The sequence below is a fragment of the Aethalodelphis obliquidens genome, unplaced genomic scaffold (genome assembly GCF_003676395.1).
Source record: "Aethalodelphis obliquidens isolate GAN/ISIS:26980383/991018 unplaced genomic scaffold, ASM367639v1 scaffold15, whole genome shotgun sequence".
In the NCBI taxonomy this organism is placed as follows: domain Eukaryota; kingdom Metazoa; phylum Chordata; class Mammalia; order Artiodactyla; family Delphinidae; genus Aethalodelphis; species Aethalodelphis obliquidens.
The window spans coordinates 3,297,571-3,318,365 of record NW_020837959.1 but is presented as its reverse complement, the minus strand read 5'-3'; the positions used below and the strand labels follow the sequence as shown (position 1 = coordinate 3,318,365).

Sequence of the window (20,795 nt, the reverse complement as noted above, 5' to 3'; positions counted from 1 at the left end):
CCCAGCCTCAGCAGGCAGGCGGCCTTGCTTTTGCCATGTTCTACTCATGGGGCGGTCACAGAGGTCCTTCCCGCTTCAAGGTTCTAGAAGAGCACGAAGGACTAAAAATATTGTTGAAGCCAGTTTTGTAAAATACAAGCTGCCACGAGTCCTTTAAATTATTCAGATCTTCAGAACAACTCTGTAACACTAATGTTAAAATTTTGTCTGGTTCATTAACTTTCTAGGAGAAGCTTATGCGTTGCTGTGTTTTAGTACATCGAAAGCCTTTGCGATAACGCTCATTAATTACAGAATTGTGCATTTGGGGTATTTTCTACTCTTAAAAGTTGGCTGCTTTGGTGAACCCTGTACAATACTGGCCTTCAAAGATATCCATTGAGTTAGAAAATTAACTTTGTTCTTTTCCATTCCCATCTGGATGTCTCCCATTTGTTTCATGTTTGCGAAGCACTTTACATACATTGAGTTAAGCCCTTTACATGCATTATTTTATTCCTCTGAGATGATTAGTGATATCACCATTTTAGGCATGACTATACTGAAGCCCAGAGAGATGTGACCAAGACCTCTTTTAAAATTATAATTTGCACCGATGCCACCACGCAAACACACACACACACACACACACACACACACAGACCCAATTCTGTGACGATTATGGCCTGTAGTTTCCCACCTCATAGCATGTATCATGTTCTAACATGCTATGGAATTAACTCATTTGTTTTATTTACTTTTTTTATTGTCTGACTTTACCCAGGAGGGCAGAGGAAGGAAGGGGACAATTACTGCATATTCACTAATGTGTCTCTGAATAAATACTGGTTAAATGCACGACTAAATGAATGATAGCATGAAAGGGTGGTCATGCTGGGGTTTGAATCCAAGCCCAGCTGACTCCAAAGCCTTTAATTTTAACCCTAAAAGTGGAGTTGTCACTCCGAAAGTGGAGACGGACACTCTCATATATGCAGTCATAATGAGAGAAAAGCCTGGCTGCCTTAAAACTCAGGAACTCAGCAAAATTAGATGTGCTTATTCAGATCAAGAATTCCTACAGATTAGCAAAGCACCAAATTGGTAAAATAGTTCAAGATATTTGAGAAGTTTTGATATTTTAGTAAAACTGTGTGTAATTTTCTAAAATTAACATCTTGGCTCCAGAGAAATTATATTTAATAAAATCTATAATTTACAGTAAAAAACATTAGAAAAATAAGTCTTTTAGAATTTTTTAACTTTAATAAATGTTTTGAGTCATATTTAAGTAGTTTTTCTGCCTCTTTAAAAATTAGTTCTCGCTAATATTATGCTCTTTTGTTTTTCTAAATATCTTCCTTCTTTTCAATTTACGAAGTTGCCACTGAAGTTCTTAGTGAAATACAACACTCTTGATTTCCCTGTTAAGTGTGTTAGGATTCAGATATATTAATTAACTGTAAAACAAGCCCTTGGCATCATTTTAACAACGTTCTTTTTAGGAAAATAATCTTTCCATGCATGTAGTTGTTTTCAATGGTGTTCTGTCGTGTTCGTTTTAGACCATTTAAATAATCCAGCTTAGGTATTTCCTACAGGAAATACCCACAGGGCACCAACCCGCTAATTTGCTGGTTCTCTCCAGTCTCCTATTTTCTCTTCTCTAAAAGCCATGAGGAGCAGTTCAGCCAGTACTTAGTCCACACGTGTATCAGGCCCTCAGAACCCAGGCGTAAGCAGGTGCCAGTGCAGATGGAAGGCGCCCACCCCGCTGCATCCCAGCCCTTCCCGCTGCAGGCGGCTGGCAATCCTGGGCCTCCTTACGGGCCACCTTACCTCTTCCTTGACTGGTGGCAGTTGTCCTCCCCCTCCGAGATCAAAACAGGCTTTTCCCCTTGGCAGTCGTGTGAAGTGCAGGGAGACACGGACCCAGGAGGGTGGGGAGATGGGGAACCTGAGGTTGAAGAGAACCAGACCCTGGAGCGGGGAGCGAACTGGACCCTGGAGGGTGGAGGGACCCGGACCCCCGCAGCGGGGAAGCGACCTGGACCCTGGAGGGTGGAGGGACCCAGACCCCGCGGGGGTGGGGGGAGAACTGGACCCTGGAGGGTGGAGGGACCCAGACCCCGCGGAGTGGGGGGAGAACTGGACCCTGGAGGATGGAGGCCGGGTCCTCGCCAGTCGCGGCGCCGGGGCAGCTCCGCGCGCTGCGCGAGGCTCGGGCCGGGTCCCCCGCTAACACTGCCGCCCCTTCTCCGCCCTCGCCCAGTTCTCAGCCGGCCCCGGCCGCACAGCGACGACTACAGCGCCGTGAAGAAGATGCCGCCTCGGAAGCCCACGCGGAGCCCGCACACCAAGCTCAGCGGCTCCTCGGAGGAGATCTCGGGCGCCAGGCCGGGGGCGGCGGGGGCCGGCGGTGCGCGGCGCAGGGCGAGCGGCCCGCAGCGCGCCCCGGGGATCCCCGCGCCGCCCGCGCCGCCGGAGCCCGAGCCCGTGTACATCGAGATGCTGGGCCGCGCCGGCAGCCCCGAGCCGGCGGAGGCCGTGTACGAGGAGATGAAGTACTGGGCGCCCCCCGAGGGCGGCGGCCTGGGGGCGGGCGTCTCGGCGTCCGCCTCGCCCCCTCCGCCGCGCGACGGCCGCAGCCCCCTCCCCTCGGAGGACGGCGACGCCGGCGGGCCCTGCCGGGACGCGTGCGACATCCCCGCGCCCTTCCCCGACCTGCTGCCGCACCGGCCCCCCCTCCTCGTGTTCCCCCCGACGCCGGTCACCTGCTCCCCGGCGTCCGACGAGTCGCCCTTGACGCCCCTGGAGGTGAAGAGGCTGCCGGTCCTGGAGACCAGCCTCAGGTACCCCGTGCAGCCCGAGGGCGCCGGCCCCCCGTCCCCGCAGCACCCCAAAGCCCCAGAGGGCGACGGCGACCGGCCCGCGTTCGCCGGGCCGCACGGAGCCTCCCGTCCCCCCACGCCCGCCGCCGCCCCCCGGCCGCCCGCGCACTTCACCTCCGCGCCCGAGCCCGGCGCGGGGAGGCCGGCGGAGCCGCCCCGGGGCCCCCCGAGGCCCACCTCGGCCCCCGCGGGCGCGCCCTGCAGCCCCGGCCTCAGGAGCCCGCACCCCCCCGGGAAGGCGGCCCGGGCCGAGCCCCGGAAGGCCGCCCCCGGCGCCCCCTCTCCGGCCGCCTACAGCCCCCCGAACTGCAGGCCTGTGGGCAGCCCCCTGGACGAGCTGGCCAGCCTCTTCAGCTCGGGAAGGAGCGTGCTCCGGAGGTCGGCGGCGGGCCGGAGGATCCGCGAAGCCGAAGGTGAATTTCGCATACGGAGGTAGAGGCGTAGCTGCAGACGCGGATGTGTGCCGATGTGCCGTAGATACGGTTTAAGGAGCGCTTGAGGTCATTGCGGGGTCGTTCAGAGCAGGTACCAACTTAAAAACAAACATCTTATGCAACCAATATGGCCAGGTAGGTAAGAATGAATCTTTCCGTCTCGTAGGTAAAAGTTCACGATACAACAGCTCACAGCGCTAAAACTGGGTTTAATACACCCTTGTGACTTGAGAAGTATTAGAGCAGGACTCGGCTTGAGCCGCTGATTTCCGTTTCCTGATAATATTCACTTGCAACATGGAAGGGGCACTTTTGTCACATTATGCTGAGATGCCCCTTTGGTTTACAGCTCATGGCTAACCCGAGTGTCCTCCAACCTGCTGTCCATCTCACTTCCACTCCCGGCATCTGGGACGGCTACCTGTTCAGTTACTCTGTTACACTCGCTCAGTACCACTTACGCTATGTTGTTCTGGATGAATGATTTTTGTGCTGTTCCTTTGCCACCCAAGGAAAATTTTAACTCAGTTCTGTTATATCTGCATCTTCTCATTGAGCAGCTCTGTCTCATAACTAGTTAGCTGTTGACAGACTAGTCAAGTGAGCTCAGGGCTAAGCTGCGGCAGCCAGAGGCTGTTGCCTGTATTAAAAAGTATTTATTTTGTGTCCATATAAAAGCAGAAGGTAGCTAGCAAAGCAAAAAAAAAAAAAGCCAAAAACACAAAAAGCCTTCATTAAGAATTTGTTGCTAATCTCTTGTAAGGAGCTCACCATGTGCTAATTCATTCAGACGAGGTTGCCTTTGAGCCGGAGGCGCCATTTGGGCACAGATTCTCTTAATAATCACAGAGAATGTAGTCATCTTCCAAAAAACATCTTTTTATACAGAACCAAAATATTTTCCAATGTGCTGTATTTGGGAGGGGAATTACGTGAATACAAAGCATCTTCTCTTTAAGGAAATTGTAGCAGGTCCCTCGACCATGATGCCATTAACCCGAATGTAGATGGCAACTACTAGCCTCCCCACTTTACAGAGATGGGAAACTTCAAGGTCAGGAGGTTAAACACCTTCCTTAAGGTCAGGGGGTAGGACTGGAAATAAAAGCTTATGATGTGACGTTTTATGTACGTGTTAACCTGCTGTTTCACCTAAAGACAATACATAAATATATCGGCTTTCATCATTTGATTAGGTCCGAAATCTCTACAAAATCTAGAAAACGTTATCAATAAGTGAAAAGTAGGTCAAGACTAAGAACACTTAGCAAATGAGTGAATAACCTAACCCCCATTTATTCTTTTTTTTTTTTTTTTTGCGGTACGCGGGCCTCTCACTGCTGTGGCCTCTCCCGTTGCGGAGCGCAGGCTCCGGACGCGCAGGCTCAGCGGCCATGGCTCACGGGCCCAGCCGCTCCGCGGCACGTGGGATCCTCCCGGACCGGGGCACGAACCCGCGTCCCCTGCATCGGCAGGCGGACTCTCAACCACTGCGCCACCAGGGAAGCCCCCCCCCCATTTATTCTTCAGTCAGATAAGCTAATTGTTTTTTTAGCTAACAATTTCTTCTTAATTACAGGCCATTAATAAATGAAATTGTCCTTGTAAGTAGGAGATGGCTTGAATTTCACAAGTCATATGTTTCATTCCAAGGAACAAAATGGACTCTAGGAGAAAAGCCTTAAATGAACAAATCACTATTTGCTTTCGGAACTAAAAGTTTATTAAAACCAAATTTTACTATAGATGGGAATTGGATGAATTCTTCTCGGCTGTATTCAAGGAAGTGAAATTAATGAATTTGTAGACGGGTGTCAGCATTTGGAAATCCCTAAGTCTAGGACTTGAGGGGAGGATTCCAGTGAGGCCTCCAGGCAGGGTGCGTGGATGTGCTAATATTTACCCTTGGTAACATTAACCGGTATTTGGGAACATGTATCAAAACCTCAAGCACAACATTGTTAGTGCAACTCTGAAATTATAAAATATCTATTTTTCTACTGTGGGCTTTTACAAAACACTCTTTATTTTGAAAAGATTGTCTTGAGCCACTTACGACTTTCTCATAAATATATGAATTGGCAGCTTCTGCCCCAGCACAGTGGCTGTAATAACAGGAAGCTGCAGTAGGAGATGGCTCGTCCCCTCGCACCAGATGACAGGAGTCCAGCTGTGCAGCTGAGACCGGTGTGATTCCCGAGGGTCCGTGATGTAGGAAACACGTTGACCAGCGTGCAGGACGTGTCCTCCTGGGATCGTACAGGCTATTCTTTTAGGATGTCAAAGGGGCTTAAAGAGAAGACTTGGAAGAAAAAATAGTCTTGATGCTGGAGCTAATCACTGGAGCTGCTTATATGATTATTAGGGTTTACACCATGTGATCCTGGAGCCAGTAATCCGTTGTCTTCTGAATGAATCGCATGGCTGGTATTCGTGATTTACTGGAGTCCTGGGACTTCTCCCCTTTAAGATTTTAAATCTTCTTCTTTACCTTTTTTATATTTCAACATATTCTTCTCTTCACCTGAAAGAGCTTCCTTACCAAATAATCCAGTGGGCGGCTAATTCCGCCTCAAGGCACCTGAATTAATTACAGCTCATTTCTTGGACCGTTGTGATATGGGGAAACTGCACTGCAGATTTGCAGAAGGGTTCAAAATATTCCCCTCGCTTCCTTAGAAAGTGACCTTGAAGAGATTAAACTGCTCCTTATTACCCTGCTAAAGGTATTTCCAGTTAAAATATAAAGGATGGTGAGTTGCGTATAGAAAAGGAGGTCCTTTGCTGTTTAATTCTACAATGTCACTACTCCATAGACTTAATATCCACGTGGGATTTTATAAATATCATGTCCCTCAAAACAGTTCATTTTCTATAGACTCTTGGATATTCAATTTGAGGTACACAGGTCACAGAAATTCTAAGAGTCCGGGATGCAGGTATAGACAAAATGTGATTGTGCAGGTGACAGATGTGACTGCAGTCTGGGAGGGGTAGTATCAGCAGCAAGTAGCTGCAGTGCTTACTATGCTCCAGGCATTGTTTTAATAACCTGTTTAGTTCTCACAAGACTAAAATGTATCTGCTGTTAGCATCCCCATTCTACAGATGGGAAAACTAAGGCACAGAGATTAAACTTTCTCAAAGTCTTCCTCCTTTGAGAGAAACAGCCTGACTTGAATGCAGTGATTCTGGCTCCAGGGGCATTTGTCTTGGCTACCTGCCCAGGACTGCAGAGGAAAAAAAAAAACAGAGGATAAGCCTTTAAAAATTCATATTTGCTCACCTGAGGTGCAACCACTAAGAGTCCTACAGTTTGGACGAAGAAAACGGTTTCATAAAGTCAAAAATTCCAAACATGTACTTTACAGATCGCGGATGTAAACAATTGTGGAATACCCACCGGGCCCTTAAAATGAAGAATGACTAAATGTTTAATTGTCTGTGACTTCCTGGTTATCCCATTCATTCACAAGGTGTTTTTCATCTGATGCCATAATATGATTAATATTATTATGCTAATTATTTATAGTTGCCTAGTTTCAAAAATTATGAGACCTCATTCAAATGCAGGGGCAGAGTCATTGGCTTCTTGGGGCCACGAGGGTGCGCCATCGTTCCAGATGGCTTCGTGGCAGCTGGTTGTTTATCTAGAGCATGAAGTAAAGTGAGCATGTTATTCTGTACCCGTTGAAAAAGATCAGATGATAGGGCTTTGACAACAACGCAGTACACCTCAGAAATCTGGAGAAGAATGTGGAGGAGTCTGAGTTGCAGAATATTCTGTGAAAAAACGTTACTTTGTTACTTTCTGATACTGTGCATCCTTAGTTTATATGATATAAATAGGTAGTTAAAAATTATATTGACAACCAAAAATATAGAGAGACAATATTTCTTCGCATATAATAGGTGTTCATTAAATACATTTGATGAAAACCTACCTAAAGAAGAAAAAGCAGTTTTACATATATTTGTTAAACCTGGCCCTTGTGGCGTTTTTACACATAAGAACCACTGAAGCCAAATGGTAATTACTCTTAATTTCAAATATTTCATTTCATTGCATAAACACTCCAAGTAAGAGTATTTTGAGTTTTTACATCAAAATATTATTTAAATGAATTTTTTACAGCATGATACTTGATTCCATAGGGCCATTTATTTTCAAAAGAATTATTTTAAAGTCGGCTTCATGGAAAATTTCAAACATACAAAAGTAGAGAATAGATGAATGAACTCTCTCTGTGGCCAGTCTTAGCTCATCTCCAGTTTTCTCCACCATCAGTGGATTATTTGGAAGTATGTCCCAAGGTCAAATCAATTTACTAAGAAATATTTATAAACCTTTTATTAGAAAAGTCCTTTAGAAAAAAAAAGGTTTATTCTTAAGTCACTTTAATTAGTACAGACCAGTCAATCCTTCTGAGCCTCATGAATGTAAGATTGTTGCTCAGGACAGAAGCCGCCTCCGGATGCCGGAGACTCGTTTTTCATGATATAACCAAAATAATTCTCAGGAGTTAGCTTTCCACCAAAACAACACCGGCCTGCGAGATCTTCCACAGGTTCTTTGAGCGCAGCTCCAGACGTGCGCAGCTGTGCAGACAACTTTTCTGCTACGACAACAAGCGTGGATTTCTAAATATCGCATCAAACAGAACTAAGTATGAAAGATCCAGGTCCCAAAAGACATACGGTTGCGTCTTAAATCAACATGGTGTGAGGTTTTGATGCCTCACTGCCAAATTACGTACAATTACTTATGCGTTGTTCAGCCACAAGAAGATGCCTTAAAATCAGTGAGCTATCACAGAATTACAGGCAGAAACCTCTGACCTGCTCAAGGACAGTGTTGGTAAATTGTCATTCTCTGCTCCTGGCGTTTGAGACAGAAGTTTCGACACCATCTTCATTTAATCTGTGATGCGTTGTAATGAAATTGCGGCATACGGAATTGGTCCTCCTCGTGCAGATGTCTAGATCCCATCGTGGGATGCAGGGCTTGACATCCCGGAGGCTTCTTGCCTCCATGCAGCCTCTACTAGCAGTTTATCCGTGCCGAGCTGTTTATCTTTCTCACTCCCCAGCCGCTTTGCTTTCTCTCCATGGTGATTTATTTGTGAGCGGTGGTGGCCTGAGGCTTCATGAAAATTATAAAGGGCGTGGAGAGCAAGCACATAGTTTACTGATGTGTAGTTGAGCACACTCCTGCCTCTCATAAAGGTCTCCCTCCTGTGAAAGGAAGGAATTCCGCGGCCTTCTGGAACCATTTTAAATCAACCCTAAGTTTCCCTCGTTTTCCAAATGAGTAAGTCCTCCGGGAAGACGAGCTTCACATCCCCAGAGAAGCAAGCTGTCCATTTATCATCTATCAGGCGAGGATGAGCTATAGAAATGGCTCCCCCTACCGTATCGGTGAACCTGAGCTTGCACAGAAGGAGAGTAGATCTCTCTGTGAGAAAAGGACGTTTTCACCCAGTTCCTGGCCCTGCTGCAGTAAAGGAGAGTATCTGTGTTTGGGACTGGCAACCGGACATTGCAGTGTCTCTAATTCCCCAGATGTCCAATAGAAATAATACTTTGTCTATCTCCGCTTGGAAATGAGCTTTGATCAGTAGCCAAACATACCTATGTGAAGAGCACAAAGCTCCTTGTCTTCTATGTTAAATTGGACAGTTGAAAAAATGCCTAATATTGGTTGTGAATGTGGTGACATTTCTCTCCCAGTTTACGGCACCTTCTCTCTCTAAATGCCCAAGAATTCACACAGGGAAATGGTGCAACCAGGGGCCCATAAACAGGACTTGTATTAACTTGTAGAGCTAATTCCCTTGTAGTCATCATTAATGTGAGCACGGGGCTTGCCACAGGGAATCCAAAGTAGAGAGAAAGAAATCCGTGCGCCCTGCCCTGTCCAGGCAGTGCAGGTGGCAGGGGGGTCCACCCCATTTCAGTGAGAGGCTTTACGTGGAGGCTATAAACCACGAGTGGGTCTGTGACTGAACCCCCAAGTGGCCCGTGAACCCCAGGGGTTTGTTTGTACCTCGTTTAGCGAGAGGTTGCACAGATTTCATCACAAAGTGTCGGTGAGCAGGGCACGGTGCAGGGCCGCTGCTGCAGATGTGCACAGCTGGCGTGCCCGGCAGCCCAGAGGGGAAGTGCGTGACGGCTGCAGTTGAGGAGAGCCTCATGCCAGGGCTGGCACGTGGGCAGGAAGGGTGATGGGGACAATGATGGGGTGTGGAGTTAGTTTCCCGGGTGCAGAGGGGAGCCGGTATGGCAGCCAGAGGAAGCCATGTGTGGTGAGCCCTGCCTCTGAACGTGAGTTCAGGGTACCTGGTCCTTTTAGCATCTGGCCATGAGCCTTGAAGGAGAGAGAGAGAAAACAGAGGGTGCACGGAAGCAGGGCAGGATGAGCTTCCCAGCTGGAAGCTCCACGACAAGGCCTGGAAGCATCTCCAACGTTCCTCTTCTGTCCCGCGAGAATTCAGCATTAACCCTTAGGATCTCCCCTACAAATTAAGAGCCAAAGGAAGAAAGAGAACCAAACCGATAGTAGCAATTCTGGGTATGTGCCTGTGACCTCAGAGAATGGGAACTACTCAGAAACGCTCCGGAACATTGGTCATGGTGTTCTGTTAATAGTGTTAATAGCTAATGCTTGTAAGTGGCCCTTTCCTGTCGGCCAAGCATGCAGACGTGCCTCTTCTCCCCGGGTCCTGTCTGTGAAGCCAGAGGTGCAGGTGTCAGCCTCTCCATCCACCAATGAGCAGCCGTAGACTGAGGGATGAAGTGATTTTCCCATAATCGCAGAAACTGATCAGTCCCAGAGTCAGGAATCAAACACGTCTCTGTTTTCCCAGACCCTGGGTCCTTTCTACTGTGGCATTCTTAGTCTCCAAAAAACAATTAAAGTGTAAAAATGATACCCAGTCCCTGTCTCAGAAAGTAATTCCCTTCTGAAGTTAAAGATAAACTCCTTACCAGGAAAAGATATGGGAGGAGGACGCATAAAACTTTTCTTTTTGTAAAAACACAAAAGCCAAAGGCCACATAAAACTGTTGGAAATGTTCCTAAGGGACACGGAAGTGTCGGTTTTGAGCTGAGGGCGTGTTCCTTGAGTGCCCCTTCGCCTCGCCCTCACCTTCCTGATAAAACCCTTTCTACTCTCTGGTCCCGCAGACTGCCCTCCCTAGTGTCAGGGACCCACAGCACACAGGTGGGGCCGGAATAACTCCTCACATTCAAAAGGATTGCTGGCTCGCTTTCTGTCTCCCTTTGACTCAGCCTCTGTGAGGCTTTGCTTGGGAACAGTTCCTAGTTACAGGTGAGCAATCACTCACAGCAGTTGTTTTCACTTGCAAAGCGCTCACCCAGCATCTTTCCTTAAGGAAGTATCTGACTCTGTGGGATGTGAGCGTCGGGGTGTGAGTGTCCGTCCTGGGAGTGGAGCGTCTCAGATGCCTGCTCAGGACCAGCCAAAAGGTAAAGCTGTAGTGACCTCTCACCCTGTCCCAGGGCCACGCTAAGGGCTGCACAGATGATCAGAAGTGGTTCTCAACAGCCAGCATGATTGGGGCGGGAGAAAGGCACACCCAAAAAAGCCCTCCTCATCTGTGTCTCTATGGCAACTTTTTATTTCCTAAGTTACGTGGCTATAGAGACAGAAATGTAGATAATGGCAACATTAGAAACGTGGCTGAAAAAAAAAATAGTGTCAGGCCCGTACTCAGAGCCTCTCAATAAATGTTTGTTGGGGGAATCTTAAACTCAGAGATCTCCTGAGCTTGGGACTTCCACTAGGCACAGCTGCTTCATTCTTCCTTGAAACCCAGGAGCCAAACCAACCAGAGAGTTGTGACAATTAAATATTTAGATCAACCTGATCAAAAAGTGACCCTTCGAATAGTGTGAATTATCCTGGGAAATTAGCTTAATGTCTTGGCTGTGAGCCTACAGCTGCCAGCATGCCTTCAGACCAGAGATAGGCATCTTGCACAAATAGTTCCTCATGTTTGAGATGAGCCGGAAGAGGCAGAGAAGCATCCCAGCTCCGCTGTTCTCTAAGGCACAGTCAGTGGGAGGGGGCTCTTTTGTACCTGGAATTCTGGAAGAGAGGGCAGTCTTTTCAGAAGTGGATTATCTTTCCTAACCAGTAAATATTTTTCATACCATCAAGCCATTAAAGCAAGCAGCCATTGTGTGTTGGGGGTCTCTGGACTAGATTTTGAATTAAATGCCCACTGGGGGCTCCAGAGAGAAACCCAGTGCTTTATCCTCTAAGCCACTCAGCAACTCTCCCAAAGCAAGTTAATAAAGACCTTCCTGGGCTCTCCGCATCTCATTATTGCCACAGAATACAATATCCCGGGGCTTTCTTCCTTTTGTGAAGAAACTCTTAGAAGTGACAGGGTACAGGGAAAGTTTCCCTAAAGATGAGCTGGACCGCTGCCATGTTCTCTCTGTCCTTAAGAGGATTGGAAGAGAAAAAGATGTTTCTTAATTACCTAAGAGTGTTTAGGTTCTTTAGGCTGACTTGAATCATTTTTATGATTAATTCTCAGATTAGCCTAGAAAATTCCTCACCACCTGAGAGCCAGCTATATTCAATGTCATTTTACCCACTGCCCTATCCCATGAGTCACCCGCTGTGTGTGACGCTTCTCAGACCTTTTTCTCTGCTGGTTTTCACTTCTTTCTTTTTCTGGTTTCTCCTTGAAACCAGAAATGTTCATACTTAGACATTGTACACTGACAATATACCGGGCAATTGCAATTTTACATTCACTAATACATGTTAATTGTAATAAGCCAAATCAATGACAATCTAGTTCGCTTTCCTCCCCACACAGGTGACTCGGTCCTAAAATACGCAGGGACCAAAGCATGGCAGACATGAACTGGAGCCCAGGTGACACACGTTTACAGTGGAACACTCACGGTAGCATACCTGAGAATGTGTGTATTACCCAAGTCCTGCAAAACCTACAAAAGAGCTTCTGCACACCCAGAACTCTGACTCATGATCAAACATACTCTTCCCCCCCCCCGCTCCCCTGGCCAAAATGTCCATTTTAAAGAATGGAAGAACTGGCATATGTGCACTGTAGGTACAACAGGGTAATTCCCAAGCAAATAGGCATGTTTTCGATCTTAGTTTTACTGTTCTCCTTTGATGTGGAAAGATCCAGGAAGGAGTAAGTAAGAGACAGAAGACTTGAGCAAAGCAGTGGGTGAAAACTACCCCTATTCAGGCATTTCCATGTTACTGAAAAGGGAACCAAAGCTTGCAGCCCTTAAGTTACTTCCTGAAGTCACATCTGTTTGTCGGAGTTATGTTTGCTTAATTCCAGTTCTCAGGTGAGATCACCAGCCAGACAGGGGCCAGGCTGGTTTTAGAAGCAGGATGGAGGGCACCCATTTACATCCATTTACATCCGTTTAAAGTAGCCGAACGCGCGCCATACCCTTAGCAGTTCACATGTCTTTTTTCAAGTAAATAACCAATGCCCAGCAGCAGATTCTCTAGTGCAGAAGAGTATAGTTGTTTTTAATTTTCATGAGACTTATATTGACTTTATTTTGTCTCTTGGTATTTAACCACCTTTATATATAGCTTGTAATGGAGCCCCTCCTGGATTTTTAATAGAAACTTGTGTTAAGAATAACTACTTCAGGGCTTCCCTGGTGGCGCAGTGGTTGGGAGTCCGCCTGCCGATGCAGGGGACGCGGGTTCGTGCCCCGGTCCGGGAAGATCCCACATGCCGCGGAGCGGCTGGGCCCGTGAGCCATGGCCGCTAAGCCTGCGCGTCCGGAGCCTGTGCTCTGCAGCGGGAGAGGCCGCAACGGTGAGAGGCCCGCGTACCGCAAAAAAAAAAAAAAAACCAATAACTACTTCATGGACCTAGAGATTATCATACTAGGTGAAGTAAGTCAGAAAGAGAAAGACAAATATCATGCAATATCACTTATATGTGGAACCTAAAATATGACACATGAACCTATTTACAAAACAGACTCGCAGACATAGAAAACAAACTCATGGTTACCAAAGGGGAAAGGGGGGGGTGATAAATTAGGAGGTTGGGATTAACAGATACACACCACTATATATAAAATATATAACCAACAAGGACCTGCTGTACAGCACAGGAATTCTACGCAGTATCTTGTAATAACCTACAAGGGAAAAGAATCTGAAAAAGAATATATATATAACTGAATCACTTTGCTGTACACCTGAAACTAACACAGCATTGTAAATCAACTCTATTCCAATAAAAAATAAAAAAATTTTTTAAAGACTGAAAGAAAGAATAACTACTTCAGTCCTTGAGAAAAATACGTAATCTACGTTTGCTCCATTTAAGGGACTCCTTTGTGCTCCCGTCGTAACATGCTTTCCAGTGCCTTCTGTCCATCCCCTACCCACCACATGAAACTTAGCACAACCAGATATTTGGTTGAATTGCATACGTGTCAAACGAGACAGTAAAACTCTAATGGCTGGCGTTCATTTCACTGATGTAGTTCACTTACCCAGGCTGGGAATCATGTCTAATCTCCAGAGGCTGGGACAGCGACACGGGGCAGAGGCACTGGGCTTCTGTGTGGTGATGAGGGATTATAAAAATGTCTTTTTAACCTGATGATCATTAGGAAACCCAGCGATGTGGTCCAGCTGCTAATCAGAGAGCATTTCCATTGCTGCAGGGGTCGAATCCATCTTAAGGAACCCTCTGTAATGATTTTAGGGAAAAGGTTCCATTTTTCAGACAATAAAATCATTCTATGACAGCGCCCCCAAGACACAAAGTCCTTTTCAGGATTAAAAAAATCGGAGGTTAACTTCAGGCAAAATGATTCAATGAGTAACAATATTTGTGTTGCTGTTTGCTACTTGCCTCCAGTTTTCAAAGAGGTTTGGAAAAATCGTTACATGAGAAGGGCGGGCTTCATTCATGCATTCAAAACATGCATTGAGGGTGTGTTTTGTGCAGGGCGTTGTACTAAATTGTATGGATTTTAGAAGTAAAATATGGGATCTGCTCAGAAGCAGCTCACAGCAGGGAAACACGAGAGATCCGAGGTACCCAGGCTGCAAGAAACATTGTCCGGGAAGATGCTGCTTGGGCTTCTCAAACTGCTTACCCTTAATGCTTGTGAAATGCTGCATTTTTATTCAATTCATTCTACTCTCTTTCGTTTTTAAATGCTTATCGTGACCCACTAAATTGATTTTCCAACCCATAAATATGTCCTTTGAAACACTGATCCGGAAGGTAGGATTTATCTGGAGGGAAGGAGGAGAGTGAAACCCAAGCAGTGAGAGAAACAGGCTGAGACCAGTGCGTCTCGCACTGTAAGAGGAGGGTTTGTGCAAGGACGCGATGGCGCCACCAAGTGATATATTGGAGGAACTACACCAGGGTGTGTGAAAAGGGCTTTTCTACATTCATGTACTTGTAAACGTATATTCTTTAAAAGTGAAGGATGAGAAATGCTTAGCTGTGGGCACATGAGGATGGGACCGCCACCTCCTGACTGGCTCCGAGGGGCTTTCTTCCTGTAGTTCTGGGTGAGATGAAAGCCATTGAGATCAGCTCAGCCTTTCCGTCAGTGTCCCTCCCAATGTCCCATCCTTCCTGGGTGGCCGACATCTCTGTGATGTGACACTGCCACTGCGACGGCTCCGGGGACATTCAGTCACACAGGCACATAGGGTTTGAAGGCACAAGGAATTAGTAGTGTCCGCCCGTCTAGTTCCGTAAAGGACCCAATCATGGGAACCATCAAAGAAACAGGCCACGTGGCTTGAGGAGAATTCTGACAAGACTTTAAGTCTGTATAGATATTTTTAATTTGTTATGTAAGGCCTCAGAGCTGCTGCGTAGCAGCCACCCGGGGTGGGCAGTGGGGCTGATCTACAGACGTGCAGGGCACCGCCAGGCTGTTAAAATGTGGCCATGTCTCTGCACCAGTGGAAATCACTGCCGTCCTGAGCCCTCCGGGGTTCCCAAGCCCCAGCCCCGGAGGTCTTGCCCCAGGCCTGCCCTGTGTCCTCCTCGTGAACTGTGCCCACAGGCAGAGGCTTGAGGTCTGTGGCTCCTGCCTGTCTTCATTGGTCCTGGCTTGTGACCTTGGAGCTCTTAAATATCTGGGGTGGATAAAGTTTATAATTAGTTCTGAACAAGGATTTTGAAAAGACTCAGTTTACACCACTGCGTTTTGGCTTTTAACTTTTGCTCATTTTACTGGTTCTCTCTGACCCGGCTGCAACTACATCAGTGAAATGAATGCCAACAATGAGAGTTTGTCTCGTATGACATGTAAGTGATTCAGCCACGTCTCTGGTTGTTCTGAGGTTCACGTCGTGAAGGTAGGGGATGGACAGGAGGCACTAGAACAGCATGTTGTGACGGGAGCACAAGCTGGTGTCCCTGAAATGGAGCAAACGTAGATTATATATTTCTCAAGGATTGAAGTAGTTGTTCTTCAACAATTTAGCTAAACATTAAAAATCCAAGAAGGGCTCCAGGACGAGCTAAATATAAAGGTGGGGCTTCCCTGGTGGCGCAGTGGTTGAGAGTCCGCCTGCCGATGCAGGGGACACGGGTTCGTGCCCCGGTCCGGGAGGATCCCACATGCCGCGGAGCGGCTGGGCCCGTGAGCCATGGCCGCTGAGCCTGCGCGTCCGGAGCCTGTGCTCCACAGCGGGAGAGGCCACGACAGTAAGAGACCCGCGTACGGCAAAAAAATAAATAAAAATAAAAAATAAAGGTGGTTAAATACCAAGAGACAAAATAAAGTCAATACAATTCTCATGGAAATGAAAACATAAATAACCAGTTCTTATTCTAAAGGGATCTGCTGCTGGGTGTTGGTTGTTCCCGTGAGAAAGGAGGTAGAACCTGATGGAGGTGTCTTGGGGGTACCCTCCTTGTTTTTTTCCGATAGTAGGTATTACCAGTCTCCCATCCATGTGACACCATACCAGTGTCAACAAATACCGAAAGCTCCCAATAAAAGAAAAGGAATATCGTCCTCTCCAACTTTGCTTTCTGGAGAAAACACACACCTAAACCAGGACATACACTGTCAATCTTGTGCAGCTGTGCAGGTGTGGCGTTCCAGGCCTCCTGGATTTATGTTACCACCTGGCATTGAGGAAGTGTAAAAATACCAGCTATATAAATACCCGCGTGACCCATGAGATTAGACACGAGGAACGGGCCTCCAGGCCAGGCCAGCTTGTTGTTTAGATGTTGCATATTCAGCTCATTATAGGGGAGGCGAGCTCCAGGGAAAGGAAAGGGTGGCCACGCTTCTTCCCGCGATGGCAGGGACCGGAGAGTTGGGCCCAAAAGGAGCCACAGCTCGTCAAACTGCAAAGAAAGTTGACACAACATAATTCTCTGTGCCTTTTTGGGTTCTGCAAACCTTATTTATACTGACAGTCATTTTTTAGCTTTACTATGGGTACATTCTTGCCCTGCTCAGCACATATGTTGTTGAAGATATCACTCTATTTCCTGCCTCGGTTGGTGTTTTTAGCACAAACCATCTCCTAAGACTTGGCAGGGGAGTGGGTGGCGGGAGCTAAGGCGGGGTGGGCAAGGAAGCCCTTTCCTTCCACCCGACTTAACCCCAAGCGTGCGTCTTGGTGACACTTTCTGCCGCAGAAGACTGCCCAACATACAAGGTCAAGAGCAATCTTGATCTATTCAAGAATGATGAATTCATAAGGGGTTTTTTAAAAGTAGGGAGGAACACTGGGGCGCCGGCTCTAGCCTCTTAGGGTAAGAAGCAAGTCCAGCTAATACATGTTTTCAACCCACCCATCCTTGCCAGTCGCCGCAGTGTTGTACTTTTCTGCTTCTTGAGTCATCAGTTCTTATAGCCATGTGACCATGTTGTGGAATGCGGCTGCCACAGGAGTCATCGCATGGGGACCTCATGTGGTCCCCAGCACCAGTAGACACGGAAGCTCTCTCTTGATCCATTTCTGGGACTATTAGCAAAGGGGTGATGGAGTCTGGTTCGCGTCGCTTAAGGTCAGTTAGACGCCTGCTGTTCAAAACACACGCCTCTTCCGTGTGCCCTCCTGACCACACCTCTTTGATAATGTGCCCTCTGCTGACATCTGACATCTCCTTACACAACGCCACACGTGGAATCTCTCTTCCTGTTTGAGTTTAGGACCAGCCACTGTGTCTACCTGAACCCCTACCCCTGACATTTGTCTTTCTCTGAGGCGATCTGCCAAACGTCTGGGTTATACTCTCATGGATAAGAAAAAAGTCTTATTCATGTCCTAGAAGCCGTCAGAGTGCAGGGGGCCTGGGGAGTGATCTCTAGATCCTTATTTTTGTGCATGTGTTTTTTCCTCATGTGCAATAATGTAAGATTTCAGAGAAATAAGAGATTTAAAAGGCATTGTTCCTTGGAACTCAAAGTAGATATGGTTTAACACAAGCTGGATGCCGATTTCGGGTCTGAGCGGTCCTGCCCATGCGTAGTGACACACCATCTATGTGTGTCTGTCAGCAGAGTCGAGCTGCGACTTCTCAATTTTAGAAACGAGAGGCTGAGAAGCAGCAGGACCATGCCAGGCTCCCGTCTCAGACTTTGTACTTTTCCTTAATGCCAAATAGGAAAAAACAAGCACATTCCTCCCTGCAGTAGCCTTTCTGGAGAGGAATTTTCCTATAGAGTTGCAGAATGAATGATAGCCAGCATGAGTAATGAGTTTAAAATGTATTTTCACATTTTTTATGCCTTGCATAGCACTCTCAACCTTAAATCAGTCGAACAGCTATAGTTTGTTTTTCTCTTGCGTTCCAGAAACCTGGATCTTAATCTCATCCGTTTCCAAAATACACCCTAAAGCTATCTCAAATCCAGGTAACCAAGAGAGAAGTGATGTTTTTAAGCATTCTTCCTAAAGAAACACTCCATCGCTCAGTACTTCCTCATTCTCCTTGACCTTTCTGTGGCATTTGGTACCGTGAGCCTCCCCCTGCTTCCAGAAGCCTTTCCCCTCTGCCAGCCACCCACCCTCCCGTCCCACGTTCTCCCCCCTCCATGCTTACATCTGACCGTTCGTATCCTCTATCACGTGTGCTCTGCCGTCTGCCTCTTCACTTGTAGGAATGTCACTTTTCCTGGAAGAGATCCTCCCTCTCGAGAGATTTTTTTTTTTTTTTTTTTTTTGCGGTACGCGGGCCTCTCACTGTCGTGGCCTCTCCCATTGCGGAGCACAGGCTCCGGACGCGCAGGCTCAGCGGCCATGGCTCACGGGCCCAGCCGCTCCGCGGCATGTGGGATCTTCCCGGACCGGGGCACGAACCCGTGTCCCCTGCATCGGCAGGCGGACTCTCAACCACTGCGCCACCAGGGAAGCCCCCGAGAGATTTTTAAGTCTCCCCTAGACATTATTATCTTTTCAGTCCTAACAAATGCTCTTGTTCAAATCATCGCCTCTCGGTTTAACCCTTGGGTAGGCGGCTGTCACTTCAGAGTCCACATTCGCAGCCCTAACGGCATCCCCATCGCTGGTCCTGGCCGACTCCCAGGGATCTGTAACTCGGTGAAACCCCACTTGCACTGCTCCTGCAGCTGCCCGAGTCTAAATTCTCACTGCTTTTCCGTTTCCAATCTCTCTTCGAAGCTGGTCAGCTGTACACCTTTGTTGCTGGATGAATAACACTTTACAGATACAGCCTCCTTCCGGGCACACCCTCACTGGGATACTTGCTGGAACTCCCCGTGTGATGCCCCGGAAGGTCCAGGCTCCTCCCACACCCCAGGGCAGAGCTGGGGCAGAGCCCACGAGGTGCTCACTCTGCCGCTCGACATTGTGGCTTCCTTTTCCCTCCTCCTCGCCACATTCTGTCCCGGCTTTTGCAAATCCAGTGTTTTCTCCCCATGCCCGCCCTGCGGGGCTCACCTGGCCACTGAAGCCCCCGCCTCTCCTGTGGATCCCTGGGCATTTGCACGGCTTTCCTTTCTGCCCCTGGTCTGCTGCTGAAGGTGCTCTGGAGACGATCACCTTCGAGTTGATCACCTTGCGTGTCGAGTCGCCATCTAGAAGCCTGAGAAGAGGCACCTGTTAGGATGCACCCTGGGTCTCCTGTACATGCTGGCATTTTAAGTGTCAAAGGCTTTAACACACACACACAAAACCCAGCCAACATTAACTCAGCTGAGTAGAATGAGCATCCCACAATGACGATCACAGATTATTCATCCCTACATCCCCCAAGATAGTTGGACAGTCATCCGTGCTTTTTCTTCTTGCACTTTGTCAATTGTTTCCATCCATTCCTGTAATTTATTGTGTCTTATCACCCCTCTAGAATGGGAGCATTGAAGGAATCATTTCTTTTAGGTATATATTTCTAAAAGCTCTTGGCGAATTCTTTGCATACCAATTGAACTGTGTAGGACTTGAGAATTACGTGTTCCATCCCTGCAGAAGCCTCGTGGTGTAGAGGAGGAACGTGTTGGCCCACGGCTCATCACTCTGCATTCCGCTCACACAAAGCCCCCGGAGTGGCCGCCAGCTCAAGGGCATCTCACTGTTTCCCACGGATGGACCAGCCCCTGTACCTTTTGCCACTTTCCTCTGGCTGTAGATTTGGAGGGAGTTCTCTGAGTCGCTCACCGCACTCACGTGTTTCTCGAGCGCCCCAAACTTATTCAAGGAGTCATCTTCCTCCCCAGTAAGAAGCTTCTCTCCTCCCCTGAAAATCTTTGCATCCCTTTCCTGAGAGACGTTCCTCTGCTTAGCCTCCATCTCCCAGCAAAACCCTGCTTCCTCTCCTCTTCCAGACATGTCCCCTTCCGTGAACTTACACCTCTGACTCCCAGGTGAACTTGCACTCCAGTCCTGTGACCCGTGAAGAGTTAGGCTTTTTCTGCTCGGACGTTGCTCTGAGGATCGCATAACACAGCAGCCAGCTTTCACGGAGTATCAGTGAGAGCCAGACGTCATGCGCCCTTGTCACCTTATTCAGTGACATCTCCCAGCGAGAGTCAAGTCCTAGGAGCCAGGACTGGATCAGGTGCATTGCTGCCAGGACCCTCTATGTTTGGGACAGGTTCTGGGTTTTTTTGTTTTCAAGAAATTGAAACTTATGCAATTGGGGGCAGGAGAAACTTCTTTAAGAAAAAGAATAAAAGTAACCAAAATTTAGGGAGCAAAGTGGACATTTATTTAAAATGAGAAGATAAAGCAAAGCAAAATACTCATTGTTCTGTGCTTAGAACAGTGCCTGCGCACACTAGATGCTCGATAAAGATCTGTTGAAAGAAAAAGAAGTAACAAAAAAATCACTACAACAACATTGCTGTAGAAATTTTGTCAGAAAAAGCTGTCAGGCACCCAGATGTTAACTGTGGGTGCTTTGCTCGACTCCCACGGGCCTTAGCCGTGGTCTTTGAAAGTGGCGTGTGGTTTGGAGCTTCCCCTGTAGACTTGGGGTC

General features: G+C 47.6%; 1 protein-coding gene and 1 long non-coding RNA gene across 2 annotated transcripts in view; one reads left to right on the top strand and one right to left on the bottom strand.

Moving 5' to 3' along the window:
- The window catches only part of MYO16 (myosin XVI), a 401,447-nt gene that overhangs the window by 342,386 nt on the left and 38,266 nt on the right, over nt 1–20,795 (top strand). Inside the window, exon 31 of the mRNA XM_027115848.1 lies at nt 2,252–3,283. Coding sequence (XP_026971649.1) covers nt 2,252–3,283 — 1,032 coding nt within the window. The remainder of the gene's footprint in view (nt 1–2,251; nt 3,284–20,795) is intronic.
- On the bottom strand, nt 7,448–19,785 carry LOC113625359 (uncharacterized). Its single transcript, XR_003434634.1, has 2 exons — nt 19,258–19,785; nt 7,448–11,415 (listed from the first exon to the last, which is right to left on the bottom strand). It is a non-coding gene; the product is annotated as an uncharacterized LOC113625359 (long non-coding RNA).